This window comes from Crocuta crocuta, unplaced genomic scaffold (assembly GCF_008692635.1).
Source record: "Crocuta crocuta isolate KB4526 unplaced genomic scaffold, BGI_CrCroc_1.0 scaffold273, whole genome shotgun sequence".
NCBI lineage: Eukaryota > Metazoa > Chordata > Mammalia > Carnivora > Hyaenidae > Crocuta > Crocuta crocuta.
This window is the reverse complement of record NW_027529425.1, coordinates 3,979,074-3,996,638: the sequence shown is the minus strand read 5'-3', so window position 1 is coordinate 3,996,638 and position 17,565 is coordinate 3,979,074. Positions and strand designations below refer to the sequence as shown.

The window sequence follows — 17,565 nt, the reverse complement described above, 5'->3', positions numbered from 1 at the left end:
TGATGGCTCAGAGCCTGGAGCCTGCTTCAGATTCTGTGTCTCCCTCTCTCTCTGCCCCTCCCTGCCTCAAGCTCTGTCTCTGACTCAAAAATAAATAAACATTAAAAAAAAAAAAAGATTTCAAATGATGAAAAATTTGGTGGTNGAGCCCCCCCCCCCCCCCCTGCCTCAAAGACCCTCTGGGTCCTGGCATTCTGGTTCAGATCCAGGCTCTGGAGCCAGAAGGCCTGGGTCGAGTCCCAACCTTACCACTTACGGACTCTATGACCTGGACCTGGTTCCTCACCATCTCTCAGCCTCTGCTCTCTCATCTATCAAGCAAGGGAAATATCCGCAGCCCATCACGGGCTGGCCGTGAGAGTTAAGGGGGTTGGTACTTTGCACAGTGCATAAGAAGAATGTGACAAACATTAGCTGTTTTTGCTGTGACCTCATGTTGGAGAGCAAACGGGAGCCCTCGACACGCTTGCCCAGTGTGGTAGCCATCCTCCAAGATGGTGCCCACAGAGCCCCACCTTCTGGTTCCCCCCATGGGCAGCCCCCTCCTACAATGAATAACCCAAACACATGTAACAAACAGGGGCTGAGGAAATGACCACATGGAATTTGTGAGCCTAGATCCTAAAAGATAGTAAGTCCTCTGGACCCCTAACTTTGGGAGAACTGGGTTACACATCCGTGGAGAGGTCCATGTGGGAAGGACTGAGCACTCCGTCAACAGCCAGCAGCAATGTGATGGAGCCACCTTGCCACGGCTTCTCCAGCCCCGGTCAAGCCTTCAGATGGCAGCAGCCTGAGGCCCCGCACCCTGACTCCCCCAGAGACTGCGAACCATAGCCACGGCATTAAGCTCCTGAAATTCTGACTCTCGGAAGCTTTGAGCCATAATCACGGTTTCCAGTTATTTAAAACCTCTGTGATTTAGAGTCACGCATTACAGAGCGACAGGTAACTAATACAAGGGGTGATTCTGTCCAGCAAACTTGAACCCTCAAGAAACCTGACCAGTGACTGTGCATATCTGCCTGGAAATAAAAGTAGTAACAACAGCGAGCAGGTAGAGGGCACGCACCACAAGCAGAGCACTGGTCTAAGCAATTTCCAACCATTAACTCTTCAATCCCACCTCGAAGACAGGTACCACTACGTTCATCCACTACATGACCAATGGGGACAGCCACGGGCAACAGTCATACCACTGGTTACATGGGCAGTAACCTCAACGGCTGGTGTCTTTTTTTTTTAAACTTTGAAAGGGAGAGTGCAAGCGAGGGAGGGGGTGAGGGGGAGCGGAGAATCCCAAGCAGGCTCTGCACCATCAGCACCAAGCCTGACGCAGGGCTCGAACTCATGAATCGTGAGATCATGACCTGAGCTGAAACCAAGAGTCAGACGCTTTACTGACTGAGCCACTCAGGTGCCCCAACGACTGTGTCTTAATGAGAAAAAGGGAACAGAGGGACACACAGGGAGGAAGGGCATGGGAAGACACAGGCAGACGGAGGACACAGCCACGTGCCAAGAACACTGGAAGAGGCCAGGAAGGATCCTCCCCTGGAGGCTCTGGAGGGAGCACGGCCCCACTGACACCTTGATCTTGGGCTTCTGGCCTCCTAAACTATGAGGGAATAAATTCTGTTGTTCCCAGCCCCCCGGTTGGTGGTAGTTTGTTACAGCAGCCACGGGAAGCTCACACAATGTGGCGGGACAAGACCCACAGAGACGGCAAGCATGGGCAACAGCAAGTGGGAATAGGCGGACTCACGGGACTCCTAGGGGCCAGGAGGCAGTGAACCTTGGGACGAGGGGTCACCACAGCCACCGCAACTGGCCAGCATATCCCTTAACTTGGCCGGTTTCAGCTCTGGCTCAGACATGACCAGCTAGGTGGTCACCTTCCAAATTTCAGTGTCCTGATGCACAGACAGGGATTCCACGTTCACAACATGGACAGGCCCTGGGATGTCACGCTTAGTAAAAGACGCCAGTCACGGGAGGTGGAACGAAGAGTCCAATGACGGATGAACGGAAGCACAAAATGTGGTACGTACATAAAATGGAATGTATAAAGAAACACCTTATAAAGAAAGTTCTGAAGGGGCGCCTGGGTGGCTCAGTCGGTTAAGCACCTGACTTCGACTCAAGTCATGATCTCGAGGTTCATGAGTTGGAGCCCCGCGTCGGGATCTGTGCTGACAGCTCAGAGCCTGGAGCTGCTTCGGATTCTGTGTCTCCCTCTCTCTCTGCCCCTCCCCTGCTCATGCTCTGTCTCTCTTAAAAATAAATACACATTAAAAACAAATTTTTAAAAAAGGAACTTGTGAGATGCACTACAATGTGGTTTGAACACATTACGCCAAAGGAAATAAACCAATCACAAGAGGACAAATTGTACGGTTGCCTTACATGAGGTCCCCAGAGGAGTCAGATCCACAGAAACAGAGAGGAGGATGGGTGGGTGCACCCACCCCTGGCGGAGGGGTGGGGAGCGCGTGTTTAAAGGGGACAGAAGCATCAGTTCAGGAAGATGAAGAAAGTTCTGGAGGTGATGGTGGTATTTGCACAACCATGTGACTGTGTTTAATGCCCCTGAGAGGGACACCTAAGACTGGTTAAGGCAATTGATTTATGTTATGTGTATTCACCACAGTGTTTTTAAAAATTAAAAACAGGGGCACCTGGTGGCTCAGTTGGATAAGTGTCCGACTTTGGCTCAGGTCATGATCTCACAGTTCATGGGTTGGAGCCCCGCATCGGGCTCTGTGCTGACAGCCAGCTCAGAGCCTGGAGGCTGCTTCAGGTTCTGTGTCTCCCTCTCTCTGACCCTCCCTGCTTACACTGTCTCTCTCTCTCTCTCAGAAATAAATAAAACATTAAAAATTTTTTTTAATTAAAAACAAAGCAAAAATATAAAAACGGGAGACTGGGGTGCCTGGGTGACTCAGTAAAATTAAGCGTCTGACTTCAGCTCAAGTCATGATCTTGCAGTTCATGAAATCACTCCCTGAATCGGGCTCTCTGCTGCCAGCACAGAACCCACTTTGGATCCTCTGTCCCCCTCGCTCTCTGCCCCTCCTCCACATGTTCTGTCTCTGTCTCTCTCTCTCTCAAAAACAAACATTAAAAAAAAAAAGAGGGGTGCCTGGATAGCTCAGTCGATTGAGCAACCAACTCCTGATTTCAGCTCTGGTCATGATCTCATGGTTCAAGGGATGGAGCCCTGCTCTGCTGGCATGGAGCTTGCTTAAGCTTCTCTCTCTGTCCCTCTCCCTGCTCACACCCTCTCTCTCTCTCTCAAATTAAAAAGGAAAGGAAGGAAGGAAGGGAGGGAGGGAGGAAGGAAGGGAGGAAGGAAAGAAGGAAGGAAGGAAGGACTAATAAATAAGTATAACCAAAACCCAAGACTGCCTACAGCACAGAACTACTGAAGAGATCGGGGTGATGTTGGTACAGGACCTGGAACCCGGCGAGGTGGCCAACAGGGGACGGTCATTCTGAGAGTTCGAGGATCCCTCATTGTAGCACTGGGAGCCGGAGGCTTGCTCTCCGGGATCCCCAGAGGTGAGCAAACGAGGCTCATGTGGGTGAGGTGGTCTGCCCCGGTGGGATCTGACCCCGGCCAGCAGAGGGTCACCACCAGGCCCCTCCTGGCTCAACCGGGCCCACCCCCTGCCCCAGCCACCCTGCCCAGCACCCGCCCCTCCCGTGGGCTAGGCAAACGCACCTGAGGTGTCTCTTCTTCCAGGAGATCGTGTGGAACACGGTGGACACCACAAACAGCCCACAAAGGCCAAGGCCGTAGATCCAGGCTGAGATGGTCTCCCAGTCGTCATCCGACAGGAAGTAGAGGTTGGAGCTGCCCAGGATGCTGGGGATGATCCAGAGCTGGAAGCAGAGTGGACAGAGGCATGGCGGTGCCCTCCTTCCGCGTGGGGTCTGGGGACACGGAGTCCCTGAGCCCCCTTGGGCACCCCACCCATCCTGTTCCCCAGACCCACACCACCCATCAAACCCTCCCCCCAGTGGAGGTCAAGCCCCAGACCCCCAATGCCCCTCAGACCCTCCCCCAATGGAGGTCAAGTCCCAGACCCCCAATGCCCATCAGACCCTCCCTTCCCCCATGGTCTTCAAGTCTGAGACCCACACCATCCAATATGGGCACCAGTGACCACTGAGCACTTGAACAGTGACTGCAGCAGTGAGGTAGTGATTTTTTAATTCTATTTCATGGTCATTGATCTCAGTTTCTTTCAGCAGCACCCACCCCCCCTCCGGAGCTAGCGGCCTCCACATGGGGCAGCGTAGCCTAGGGAAGGTCGTGGTGAACAGGAAGGGCCCGCCTCCAGGTGCCCAGCTGGTCACCACCCCAAATCCCAAAGGGCATCCACTGACATCCCAGCCTCGCGGCCCTGGGCGCCTCACGGCCCTGGGCGCCCCACAGCCACTTCACGCCTGCACAGTCGCACACACGTTGCACACACGTAGTCAGCGCCTTCTGAAGGAAACGTCCCTCCCCGCCAGGTCCCCCTAGAAAACCCCTCCCTCCTCACGCCTTGGTTTATCCATCACTTCCCCAGAGAAGTCTAGAACTCTCCAACGCACTGGGGGCAGGGAGGCCCAGAACATGTACCCAATTCTGTGTGTGGGGAGCACTGTTTCAAAAGAAAGGATCTCTGGCAGCACCAGCCAACAGAACGATAACTCCAGGCCCAGAGGTCACGTTAGATGTTCTGGCCAGCCACATTTTTAAAAGGAAAGAGGCGCAATTAACATTAATACTTTATCAGTTCAGCCCAATAGATCCAAAATACCGTGTAATTAACACACACGTTTTAAGGAGATCGTTTACATCCTGTCTTTCCTGCTAGGTCTTCCCAAGCCGGTGTGTATGTCACATGCACAGCACATCTCCAGTCAGACGAGCTGCGTGTCAAGTGCATAAGAGCCACACGGTGCAAGTGGCTTCCAAGCTGGATAGTGGAGGTCTAGGTCTTTCGTTAGTCCCAAAGGGACCCGCCGCCCAGAGGATTTCTGAGGCGAGGCTGAGGTGCAGTTGGTAAATATGCAGGCAGAGGGAACATCAGGTGCAAAGGCACCTTCTCTCCAGGAAACAGCGCATTCAGGTGCTGGAGCCTGGGGGGAAGAGTGTGACCGTGGGAGGTGGGCCGCCACAGGAGCTAAGACCTGCCTGGGAGCTCGCTATGGAGGCCAGATGCTGTGCCAGGTTCTAGGGAGCCACAGAAGGTTCGAAGAGCAAAAGGGGAGGCATGCTCAGCACCACAGTCCAATTTACCCAAATAGCCTTCCCTCGAGATCCCACTCACTCTTCCAAGGGCCACAGAGGACTCGATGTCAGTGAATGGAGATGCTGAATTTTGCCAACGAAGAGGCTGCCTCCCCCCTCCACCTGAAAGTGTCCCCCTCTCAGCTCTCAGCCCCCCAAAAGCTAACTCACAGCATGGGTGGCACAGTTGGCTGCATGCTCGTACTCGGTGGGCTGGTACCTCTTGTGGGCAGGGACTCGGTGGTTCATGAACCTGGAACGAGAGACGTCACTCCTGGAAGCTGGGCCAGGAAGCCGGGAGCAGCTGTGGTGGCAGGATTCCCAGGGGGCCTTGAAGTCTCTCTTAGTGGGAAAAAGATCCCTCCCCTCCGCATCCCTCCTCTGCCTCTCCCTCCCCCTTTCCAACCCCCTTCCTCCACCCCACCTCCCTCCTCCTCCCCCCCTTTTCCTTCCCATCTCCCTCCTCCCTCTCCTCCTCCCTTCCTCTCCCTCCCCCTTCCCCCTCTCTTCCTCCCTCTTTCCCTCTCTGTTCCCCCTCCCCCCNATCCCCCTTTCCCATCCCCCTCCTTCCCTCCCCCTCCCTTCCTCTCCCTGCCCTTCTCCTTTCTATTACACTCTGTTTGGACTAGCCAATATTTTGTGCCTAATCCCCAACATGATATTTGTTACAAAACTGCTAAATACAGCACTCTCTCCATCCCATTTCTCATTTTCCTCATTGACTTACAGCACAGCTCCCAGCAGGCTCAACCACCTGAACCACCACCCGGGGGAGCCAGAGCTCATTCCCCGCCCCCCAGAACGTGCCCTTCTGCCCCCTCCCACTGACTCTCTTCCCTCAAGGAACCCGCCCTCTGACACTGTCATCATAGATTCATTTGGCCTGTTCTTGAACTTCCCATCAAGGGGATCACACAGCACAGACCCTTCTTTGTCTAGCTTCTTGGGCCGGACGTGACTTCCGCTGGACTCATTCAGGTCGTTGGACGCAGGCATGGGCTGTGTTCGTGAGCATACAGAATTCCAAACACAATTTAGGTATCCAATCTACTGGACATGGACTTTCCAGTCTGGGGCCACCGTGGGGAGCTCTACCCCATGAGCATCTGTGTGCACATCCTTGGTGATCATCTGCGCTCATTTCTGCCAGACACGGATCCATACGCGGAGTTGCCAGCTGACTTTGTCATAACCAACATACGCTCCTGGTGTTCCCGAGTTCTCGGGGAGACTCCTCAGCCTCTCCAGACTCTCCTTGGTTCCGCAGTGGAGCTCAGAGAGCACAGAAGGAGCTATCGCCCTGCCCGGCCCATTTCACAGAGGGAAAGCCACTGTGACAGCGTAGGAAATGACACCCTCAGGGAGTCGGGCACTCAGCCTGGGTCTGGCTGGCGTGACTGCACACAGGAGTATTCAACTCAGGCTGGGAAGGTAGGCCTGGCAGGACAGGGAAGGGACAGCTGAGAGCTGGGGGGTGAGGTTGCAGCATCTGGCCGGCAAGCTGGGGCGGCTTGGCAGGCATCATCGCCTCAGCCCACACGGGCTCAGGGTCAGGACAACAGGTAGTTCACCTGTTCATCTCAGACTCGTATACCAAGCCTCTGCATGCCGCTGTCAGGCTAGCACAGCTCACCAAGAATTTGCCGAGCACTTTCTATATGCCGGTACCACAGCAGTATGGATCACAGAGCATTTATTGAGTGCCTTCTATGTGCTGGATTCGTGCCAGTGAGGTTCACTGGGCATTTACGGAGCACATTCCATATGCTAGATCCATGCTAAGTATACTTCACTGAGGATAGTTGGGCACCTCTGCCGCCATGCAGATCACAGAGCATTTATTAAGCACCTTCTGTTTGCCGGCTCTACACTCAGAACAAAGGGACAGAGGGTTGAGACGAGCTCCTCAAGGAGCTCACGGTCCAGAAGGCATCAGATCCAAGCAGAAACCCTAATACCACGTGATCAGTGCTTCTCGTCCTCAGAAACACTGGGGAGCACCTACTATGTGCTGGCTGGGGTTAGAGGAGGGGCACAGCATAAGGTGAGGCTATGGAGAGGGAAGAGGCCAGGACACAGGCTGAGCACGACGCCTGAGTGCCTGGCACAGCGCCTGGCTCCACAGCAGGCACCACAAACCGATGTTGAGGATAAAGGAAGAGGAATTCCCCAGGAAAACAGAAAGGCAGGAGGGGAAAGGGTGCTCGGGCCCAGGGACCAGCAGACGGACTCAGGCAAGGCACCTGGGGAGCAAGCAGCCCAGTGTGTGCAGGGCAGGTATGAAAGCTGGAGGGCTCGAGGTATCTCCCAGGCCTGACACTGCCATCCACCCTGATGTGCCCGGGGTCTGGTTTTCCTGTGCTGGCCCCTCAGCACCTGGCCAAGTCTAGGGGTCCACGGCTGCTCCCCCACCCACCTGCTCTGACAGCTGCTCTCTGCCTCCATCATCTGGCAGTCACTCCACTTGTGACAAGGCCAGGGTCACAATGAGCCCATTGCATAGATGAGAAAACTAAGACCCAGGCAGCAAGTCCCAGGGCCGGGCATCTGAGCAGGGCTCAGTTCTCCAGGGGGCCAACCCCACAGTCTGACCCCATCCAGGGGCAGACTCAACCCCGGAGCTGAGTCTCTGGGCTTAGGGTCACAGAGAAAAGGGAGGACTCACTCCTGGAGCTGGGGACCCCAAAGAAGCACAGCCTCCCCAGGAGGCCAAAACAACCAGCCCATCAGCTCATCTTCTCCAGGAAGCCGGTTTCGGTGGCCAGGAGTGCCTTAAGAAGGGACGCTTATAGAACAACCAAAGCAGTGTTACAGGCTGAACTGTGTCTTCCCCAAAGTCCTACGTTGATGTTCCTAACCCTGGGCGCCCCGGAGAGCAGCCACACTTGGAAACAGAGCCGTTGGAGATGTTAGCAGTTAAGATGAGGTCCCTCTGGAGGAGGGCGAGCCCCCAGTCTGCCACGACTGGGGCTCCCCGGGAAGAGGAGAGACACAGAGGGGACGCCCACGTGAGAGTGGAGGCAGAGCCTGCAGGGATGTGTCCACCTGCCAAGGGACACCGAGGGCTGCTCCTCCTTCGGAGCCTCCAGAAGGAATCCACCCTCCCGCCACCCTGACTTTGGACTTGCGGCTTCCAGAGCTGGGAGCCCAGATTTCTGTACTTTTAAAGCCACAGAGTGTGTGGTCGTTTGCTACAATAGCCCTAGAGACACAAACAGAGGGATGCAGGGTGTTAATTTTGATAGATTCTGCGCAAAAGTCTGCCCATCGGGCTGTGCCAACAGGGCAAGGGGGAGGGCGGAGGTCACCTGGGCAGGGACACAGCTGACACCTTCCTCCAAGGTGGGAAACCGAGTCTGGGGCTGAGGGAGCTCCCGTCCACCTGTCGCCAGGCACGGCCCAGCAGCCCCCTCTTCTGTCACCTTAACAAACACCAATAAGCTACCCACAGTGCCAACCTCACGGGTCCGAGGGCGCCGTCATGTTGCCACGGTGACCCGCAATGGGCAATTCCTTAATTGTTTCTGGTTCCACAAAACCCTCCTTGTCTATGCCCTGCGCTGCAGCCACTGAATGGGGAGAAAGGCGGACGGAGAAAAGGGCCAGCCAACCAGGCCCCGGGGCCGGGGGCAAACACCCAAGAAAGAGTTCCCACAACCCTCCAGAAGCAAGAACTTTTGTTTACCTCCTTGTGGCCTAATTTCTTTCTTGCCCTTTTTTTTTTTTTTTTTGCTCCTCTGTTTTATGAGTTTGGGCAACTGTAGATGCGTGTAACCACCACCACAATCAAGATAAAGAACAGCTCCTTCATCCCTTCTTTTTTTTTTTTTTATGTCTAGGAGAGAGAGAGAGAGAGAGAGAGACAGCGTGAGCAAGGGAGGGTCAGAGAGAGAGAGGCAGTCACAGACTGAAACAGGCTCCAGGCTCCGAGCTGGCAGTCAGCACAGAGCCCGACGCGGGGCTCGAACCCACGAACCGCAAGATGATGACCTAAGCGAAAGTCGGACGCTTAACCGACTAAGCCACGCAGGCGCCCCTCCTTCATCCCTTCTAAAATGCTCACACGCCGCTGGCACCCCACTCCTGTTCTCGACCCCATTATACCCCATCTCCCTCTGCTCTCTGCCCCGACGGCTTTGCCTTTCCAGACTGTCATACAAATGGAGCAACATGGTTGGGCCGCAGCGTGTTGGTGGGTTTTTTTTAACACCTAAAAAGACTTTATTTTAGGGGCACCTGGGTGGTTCAGTCGGTTAAGCGTCCGACTTCGGCTCAGGTCAGGATCTCATGATTCATGGGCTCAAGCCCCACATCAGGCTCTGGGCTGACTGCCAGCTCAGAGCCTGGAGCTGTTTCAGAGTCTGTGACTCCCTCTCTCTCTGACCCTCCCCTGCTCACGCTGTCTCTCTCTCTCTCTCTCCTAGAGAAAAAAAAAAAAGACTTTATTTTAAATTTTTTAATGTTTGGTGATTTTTAGTAGAGAATCAGAGTGTGGGTGGGGGAGGGGCAGAGAGAGAGGGAGACACAGAATCCAAAGCAGGCTCCAAGCCCTGAGCTGCCAGCACAGAGCTCGATGCAGGGCTCAAACTCACAAACCGTGAGATCCTGACCTGAACCGAAGTCGGACACTCCACCGACTGAGCCACCCAGGCACCCCATGAGGAATTTATTTCAGAAAGTCCAAGCGCATTCCCAGATGGAAAGAAACTGTTCTGAATGGCAAGTAGAGATTTACTTATTTTCTATTTGAAATGTGTCTAAGACAAACTCATTTTATACAAGAAGAAAACAGGCCCTCCCAGATCGTGTGTTATCATTCTGGGCAAGTTAGTCTCAGCTCTTCCATCCTTTTCTTTCTTTTTTCTTCTGTACAGCCCTTTCACTGCTGAGCGCTATGCCATGGTGTGGACATACAATGGCTTGTTTATCCATTCCCCAGAAGACGGATAAGGGAGTCATTTTTAACAGAGGAAACACACATAAAATACAGAATGTTCTAGAACAGAGCTGACAGGTAGCAGCCTTCAAGACTGGGGGAAGTTTCTCTTACAAGAGTTGATATCTCCAGCGGGCATCAGTAGTTAAACTAAAGGAGGCAAATGGGCCTTCCTTCCTCCCCTCTGGAGAACAGAATCTCCATTCTGCGGCCAGCCCTACTGCTTAGATGACCATGTGGGCATGGCATTTGTGGTCTGGGGAGGCCAACTCCTCATGGAAATCTCCCAGAGTCAGAGCTGGCAGGGAGGCAAGGGCACGGGCTGAATTCCCATCCTGAACAGGACAGAGCGGGGCCTTGGAGCTGGGCACAGATGGGTGGGATATCTCTGCACAGTTGCTGAGGTGCTCTGCACATCAATCACCTATTGGCTCCAGGCTGCAGCTTCCTTGCTGTGAAAGGAGAAACTATTACCTAGCCTACAGCTACCATGAGATAATATGGCTCAAGAGCCCACGTGGGAGTGCCTGGCATATACTGGTACTCACAGAATGAGCATTCCTTTTGCCTCTTCCTGGAAAGTCCCCAGAGAGTCCAGGGAACCATTTTCTTATTGGCAGTTGACCCATCCAGATACCTCACATTAAAGCCCACTACATCCTTGCAAAGTAGATAGGATTATTCCAATTCAGAGATGAAGCGGGAAGAGGTTAGGCCAGTGGTTCTCTGCCAACAAAAACAGCCCCTGACCCTCCACAGTTTCTTTCTCCCCTAGTTCACCTCTCCGCGCCACGCTCCTGCCGGGTTCTGTGGCTCCAGTTACGCAGATTGTTGTGTCAGTCCTCAGATCAATTTTCTAGGTGTGCAGAATGGTTTGGTGCTGATCTAGCTACATTTCAGGGAAGAAAGAAGCAGAGAATTTCCATGCTGCTCCACCATCTTGGTCTCCATTGTTTTTAAATCTAGGGCAGTGGTTCTCAATCTTGGCTGCACCCAGACGGGTAGATCCTTCCATGTGATAGGATATTACTCAGCTGTAAAAAGGAATAACATTCTGATACCTGCTACACATACAGACCTCAACCACATGATACTGAGTGAAAGAAGCCAGATACAAACAAAATCAACTATTATAGGGACACCTGGGGGCTCAGTCAGTTGAGTGTCAGACCTCAGCTCAGGTCATGATCTCACAGTTTGTGGGTTTGAGCCCCATGTCGGGCTCTGTGCTCACAGCTCAGAGCTTGCTTGGAATGCCCTCTCTCTTTCTCTCCCAAAATCAATAAACTAAAAAAAAAATTTTTTTAATTCTTTTAAGGGCCTTGAGGGAAGATAAAGATGGACCCCAGCATTGTACCAAGTGCTGGATTTCTGGGAGAGATAAGGGTGTCCCAGTTGTGGAAAAGAACGTCCTTCCTTAGGAGATACAAGCTGATCTGCTTGAAGATGAAGTGTCTGACGTCTGCAGTGCATCCTCAAAAGGTTCAGAGCAAAAAATAAGTGATAAAGCCAACACTGCAAAAGGCTAATATCCGGTGACTCTAAGCGAATGGCACTCAGGCAAGTTCATGGAATGTTTCTTGCAACTTTTTGCTACAAGTTTGGAATTTTCCACAATAAAAGGTTGGGAGGAAATCCTCTTGAGGTCATTATGCCAATACTTTTATGGTGTAAAGATTTAAACAAGGAAGACCAGTCCTCTGCCAGGGCGTGATCTCACACCCACGACGGTCGTACGATGGAGACGGCAGAGGGAATTTCTGGAGACCGAAGTGCATCAGGAGAGGAGTGGGAAGGAGGGGGGTGTTCAGAGGCAAGGAGGAGCCATTGGGAGCTGAGCCAGGGGCAGGGGTCATGAGGCAATCCCAGCCGCAGGATCCTAGTGTTCCAGCATTCTCTGTGTCGCAGGAGAACCGCGACATCATTTCCTCCTCATTCCCCAGGAACCCTGACCCTTCACTCAGCACATGGCTGCCCAGAGCAAAGGAGCTCACCGCAGGATGACTCGTGGACTTGGGCTGTCTTCCCACATCACCCAACTATCCCAGGGCCGGAAGAGCTGCCTTGGCACCTGCAAAATGTTGCCCTTATGCCTACAGCTCCCCAAAGACATGATGGATGTACCTTGGTATTACAGATCCCAAATTTAACATTCTTTCCCCAAATCTGGCCATTTTTAACTGATCATGAAAAGCAGAAAATAATGTGACTTTATTAAATCCTTTCATTGGCTCTCCCACTGTCCACAGGACCACAGCTGTCCTTTCCAGTACATTTCCAACTAACTGAGTGTGGAACTAGCTGGATGGGTAGGTGGGTAGGTAAGCAGACCAAAGAGAAGACAAATGGCTTGATAGACAAATAACTAGTTAAGTACATATTTGTCTGGAAGGATGGATGCATGGATGGATGAATGGATAAACAGGGAGTTTGGAGGATGGATGTTGGGTGGACAATGGATAGATGGATAGATGGAGGGATGGAGGGACAGATGGACGGGAAGTTTGGAGGATGGATGGACGGATGGATGGATGGATGGATGAAGAGGTAGGTGGGTGAGTATGTGAGTAGGAGAGATAGGCACATAGCTTGATAAAAAATAAATAGATAGGTGGATAAACAGATGTCCGAATGGATGGAAGGATGGATGGCAGAAAATTTATTTTCCTTTCCTCCTCCCAAGACAAACACCAGAACACTTTCAAGTGCTCCTTGGTGGCCTGGCTAATACAGCACTGGCATCCCGGGAGGGGCCTCTCCCAGTCCTTTATTAAAGTGGCAAATGCTTGGGTTTCTAGGGTTTGGACCGGCGGTGGGGCACAGTGCAGAGGACAGCCTTCGGACGCAGCACGGACTGGACTAGGCAAACACTCCGAACGCAGGAGCTGTTACAACCCCGTGATTCCAGTAACAGTCTCCAAGCAACTGGGAGAGAGTCCCGCTGTCAGAGCCCCGTCCTGCCCCCTCGATCCTACATGCAGTCACGGGGCTGTCCGTGGAGCCGGTCACCTGTGAGGCACCCGCCTGCTGCACGGCCGCTCAGACACTCAGCCCACAGCTCCCAGCACACAAGGGAGGGTGCCACACCGTACGGTGCTGTTCACCCACTGCTCTTCTCCGCTGGGGTGGAGCCAGGCCTGGGGATTTCCTCCTCGCCTCCCTACGCCTCTGCTTGGGTTTATACCCTCCTCCAATCACCTACTGCGTACGCAACAGAGTTTATAATTAAGACTGGGAGCTCAGGGCTCAGATGATCCAGATTCAGTCCTAGCCCCACTCCCCTCTAGTCACGAGTCCATGTGCAAGCTGCTAAAGCTCTCCGGGCCTCAGTTTTCTCATCTGAGCAATGGGGTTAACCCCAGCACCCCCCTCAGAGGATTACAAAAGGGTGAAATGGGCTAATCTGCACACAGCACTCAGCATCTGCAGGCGCATGACCGACGTTAATGATTCTGTTACTATGAATCCTCACTGCCAATGAGGCAGGCCTTATGACTGCCCCCATTTCTTAGCTGGGGAAACTGAGGCCCAGAAAAAATCAAATCCCCAAACGTCTAAGGCATGACAGCTAGACACAGACAGGGCCAGGATTCCAGCCCAGAACTGTCCGCGCTCTGGGAGGGTAACGGTGCCTGCCTCACGGAGGACAACACGTGCCGCGTGAGCTCCCTGCACACAGTAGGCACTCAGTACGAGCTGATCCCTGTCTGCCTCCCATAGCAGCTCCAGAGCACGTGCTATAACGTGAAGTGAGGTGAAAAGGCTTCGCTCTCAGACATAGGCCTCCCCGCTCCACACCCGTAAGGGCGGCCATTCCCCCAAAACCAGAAGACAAGCACCAGTGAGGACGTGGAGAAGAAGGTGGGAAAGTAAACGCGCAGCCGCCACTGGACACAAGACAGAGGCGCCCCCCCAGAATCACACGAAAAACCACCATACGATCCAGGAACCCCACTTCTGGGAGAACTGAAAGAGGGGACTCGTAGAGATACTTGCACCCCCACCCCCACAGCAGGGTGATTCACAGGGGCCCCGGGTGGACGCGAAGTGCCCATCACAGCTGGATGGATAACAAAGTGTGGTCCATCCACACAACAGGAGGATATTATTCAGCCTTAAAAAGGAAGGGAACCTGCACCTGCTATAACGTGATTAGCTTTGGGGACGTTACACTCAATGGAACAAACCAGGTACAAAAGGGCAGATCATATAGGATTCCACGTATAGGATGGAGACGCACAGAGGCACCAACTCCATGGAGACAGAAAGAAGGTGGTGGTATCAGGGGCAGCGGGAGGGGACGATGTGTAACGGGGATAGAGTCTCAGTTTGAGAAGACGGAAGGGTTCTGGAGACGACCATGGTGACGGCAATGTGAATATGCTGAACGCTGCTGAAGCACACACTTGAAAATGGTTAAAACTGGGCGCCTGGGGGACTCAGTCGGTTAAACGCCCAAGTCTAGGTTTTGGCTCAGGTCATGATCTCATGGATTCGTGGGTTCGAGCCCCGTGTCTGGCTCTGCGCTGGCAGCGCGAAGTCTGCTTGGGATTCCCTTTCTGCCTCTTTCTCTGCCTCTCCCCTGCTCATGCTGTCTCTGCCTCTCAAAGTAAATAAATAAGCTTAAAAAAATAAAAATTTAATCTGTCAACATTTAGAAGCAAAACGAAATATAGATGAGATTAAGTGGTGCCCATAAATTAAAAATAAGTAAATAAAAGAATCACCCAATGCTTTCACCTCCCTCCTCTTCTCTGAACCTTGCTGCGGGTAAGCAGGGCTGAGATTATGACTGTCATTTTATACAGGATTCACAGAAGTTAAGCCACAAGCTAGAAGCAACACAGCTGAGATGTGACCCCAGACCTTCTGACTCCTGGCTTATTCTTTCCACTGCACTCACTTCCCCTTTCAGTCCTGTCCGTGATTCTGCCATCAGTCTTTTACACTGTAGTATAATGTATCTGGGCACCCTCTCCAGGATGGAGAATCTAGAGGCAAAGAAGGGAAGGGATAGAGCCTCCTGCAGCTCCTGAAATCACTGCCTCCTTGGCCAGTGGTCAGAGCAGCCCTGGCCACAAGTGGCCCATGATCCCCAGTCCCCCCAAACCCCGGCTTAGTCAGAACCTCCCATTTCAGAAACCCTACACCGAGACTCTCAGATCTCAGGGGTCAGGGAAAGACTCTGGCAGACCCACAGCACAAGAGCCCGGGCCAAGCCGAGAACAAAGAGAAGAGCCTGGGGGTGCCTGGGTGGCTCAGTCAGTTGAGCGTCCAATTCTTTATTTCAGCTCAGGTCATGACCCCAGGGTCATGGGATGGAGCCCGCATCCATGGGGGTGGATGGGCTCCATGCCATTTGTGGATCCTGCTTAAGATTCTCTACCCCCCTCTGCTCTTCTCCCCTGCTTATGCTCTCTCTGTCTCTCTCTAAAGTTAAAAAAAAAAAAAGGAAGAAAAGCCTGTGTTCCGGGGGGACCTGCTTCTTTTGTTTCCTCTCCTTGACTCAAACCCTGCAATTTCTCCTTACCCCAAGAAAGCCCTCCTCATGGTCCATAGTCATCATGGCTGTAGGCCTTCCACACATCTTTTCTTCTGCTTCAAAGTCGTTCCCTCTTCTCCAGCTGGAGAACTCCTATTCAGCCTTCAAAGCCCAGGTGAAAAGGCCCCACTGAAAAGCTCTGCTTGATCCTCACACTCCCATCCAGGCTGCATAGCAAAGAGCCTTCTCTCACCTCTAGGCCACTGCACAAGCTGTTGCTTACGTGGACCTCCTTCTGTCTTTCTCTTCCTGGAGCACTCCCAGGCAGAGAGAGTTTGGACTCCCACAACTGCCTGTGAAGCCCCTCTCCCGGTGCCCGCAACACGTGTTTGGGTATTTCTGGGTCGGTCTTGGCCCCTGGACTGCACGCTCACCCCACTTCATCTATGTCTTCTTGGTACCAGTGCAGAGCCAGGCGCGTGACAGGTAATGCCTGGCAAATAACCAAATAACCCCTCATCCCACTCTGTTTATGAAGCCATTCAGACTTGAGATAATGAGTTCAGAACAGTCCCAGACTTTTAAAATCTCACAAAACCTCTGGAGTAGACCGACTCCTGAGACATGGGTCAATCCAGCCAGGATAAGAGGCGTGGCCAACGTCACACGAGAGGCAGGGCCAGTGAGCTGACCTGGAAAAGCAGGAGGTACGACGGGGGGCACCAGAGGAGACACTGGGGATAAGTGGGGCCACACCGTTGTTTTCTTTATATTTCTGCAGCATTCCACTGGGTCTGACGGTCATTTGCTTCTCTAACCAACATCCATTTTTTATATCAACACTTGACACCAGGCATTCTCAGACCCACCCCATTGGAGGAGTTGGGGGATGGAGGGGGCTGGTCCCAACAGGAGCACTGGTAACCACCCAAGCGCCCATCCAGGGCGAAAGAGCCACACCACAGGACCCCACACTGGCTGGACACGGGCACACAAACCAGGATGTACCTCAGACACGGCGACGGATGACGGGACGGCGACGGATGACGGGACCCACTCTCTGGTTCTATTCGTATCAACTTCAAGAATCGGCAAAGGAGCCTTTGATGATAAAATCCAGGACGGGGTGCTTGGGACTGGGGGACAGTGCCTGGAAGGGGCATTTAGGAAGTTTCTAGCAACTGGCAATGTGTAGCCTCTTGATTGGGGTACTGGTTCCCCAGTTTTCAAGCTGAAATCGAAAGGCAGGCTCTCCTGTATGTTGTCCTGGAGTCAAAGGTTAACAGAGCAGCGAGGCTTCTCCAGGCGAGGTCTGGGTGGGGTCTGCAAAGGTGCACTTTGGGGGCCCCTGGCCGGCTCAGTTCATAGAGCATGTAACTCTCCAGCTCAGGGTTGTGGGTTCAAGCCCCATGATGGGTGCAGAGAGTACTTAAAAATAAAATCTTTAAGGAGCGCCCGGATGGCTCGGTCGGTTAAGCATCCAACTTTGGCTCAGGTCATGATCTCGAGGTCTATGAGTTCGAGCCCCGCATTGGGCTCTGTGCTGACAGCTCAGAGCCAGGAGTCTCCTTCGGATTCTGTCTCTCCCTCTCTCTGGCTTTCCCCAACTCATGCTCTGTATCTCTCTCTCTCAAAAATAAACACAAATAAATACATAAATAAATAAACGGTAAAATCTTTTTAAAAATTTTTAAAGGCATGCTTTCTACACCACACCCACCCCGGGCTCTCGACAGGCAGCAGGTGCAACATGTCCGCCCCAGGCAGGGTCTAAAGGGGCTGACCTGCCGGGTCCCCACCACCTCGACACCTAACATCCCAGCTACTCACCTGCCCTCCCACCCCACCCCACCCCATTTCATG

The 17,565-nt window shown here is 53.0% G+C and overlaps 1 protein-coding gene across 1 annotated transcript in view; it reads right to left on the bottom strand.

Moving 5' to 3' along the window:
• The window catches only part of MMD2 (monocyte to macrophage differentiation associated 2), a 30,970-nt gene extending 15,157 nt beyond the window's left edge, over nucleotides 1-15,813 (bottom strand). Inside the window, exons 1-3 of the mRNA XM_077758764.1 lie at nucleotides 15,751-15,813; nucleotides 5,456-5,537; nucleotides 3,725-3,885 (exon numbers count right to left, since the gene is read on the bottom strand). Of these exons, the coding sequence (XP_077614890.1) occupies nucleotides 3,725-3,885; nucleotides 5,456-5,537; nucleotides 15,751-15,770 (263 nt within the window). The 5' untranslated portion in view covers nucleotides 15,771-15,813. The remainder of the gene's footprint in view (nucleotides 1-3,724; nucleotides 3,886-5,455; nucleotides 5,538-15,750) is intronic.
• Nucleotides 15,814-17,565: the final 1,752 nt, after the last annotated feature.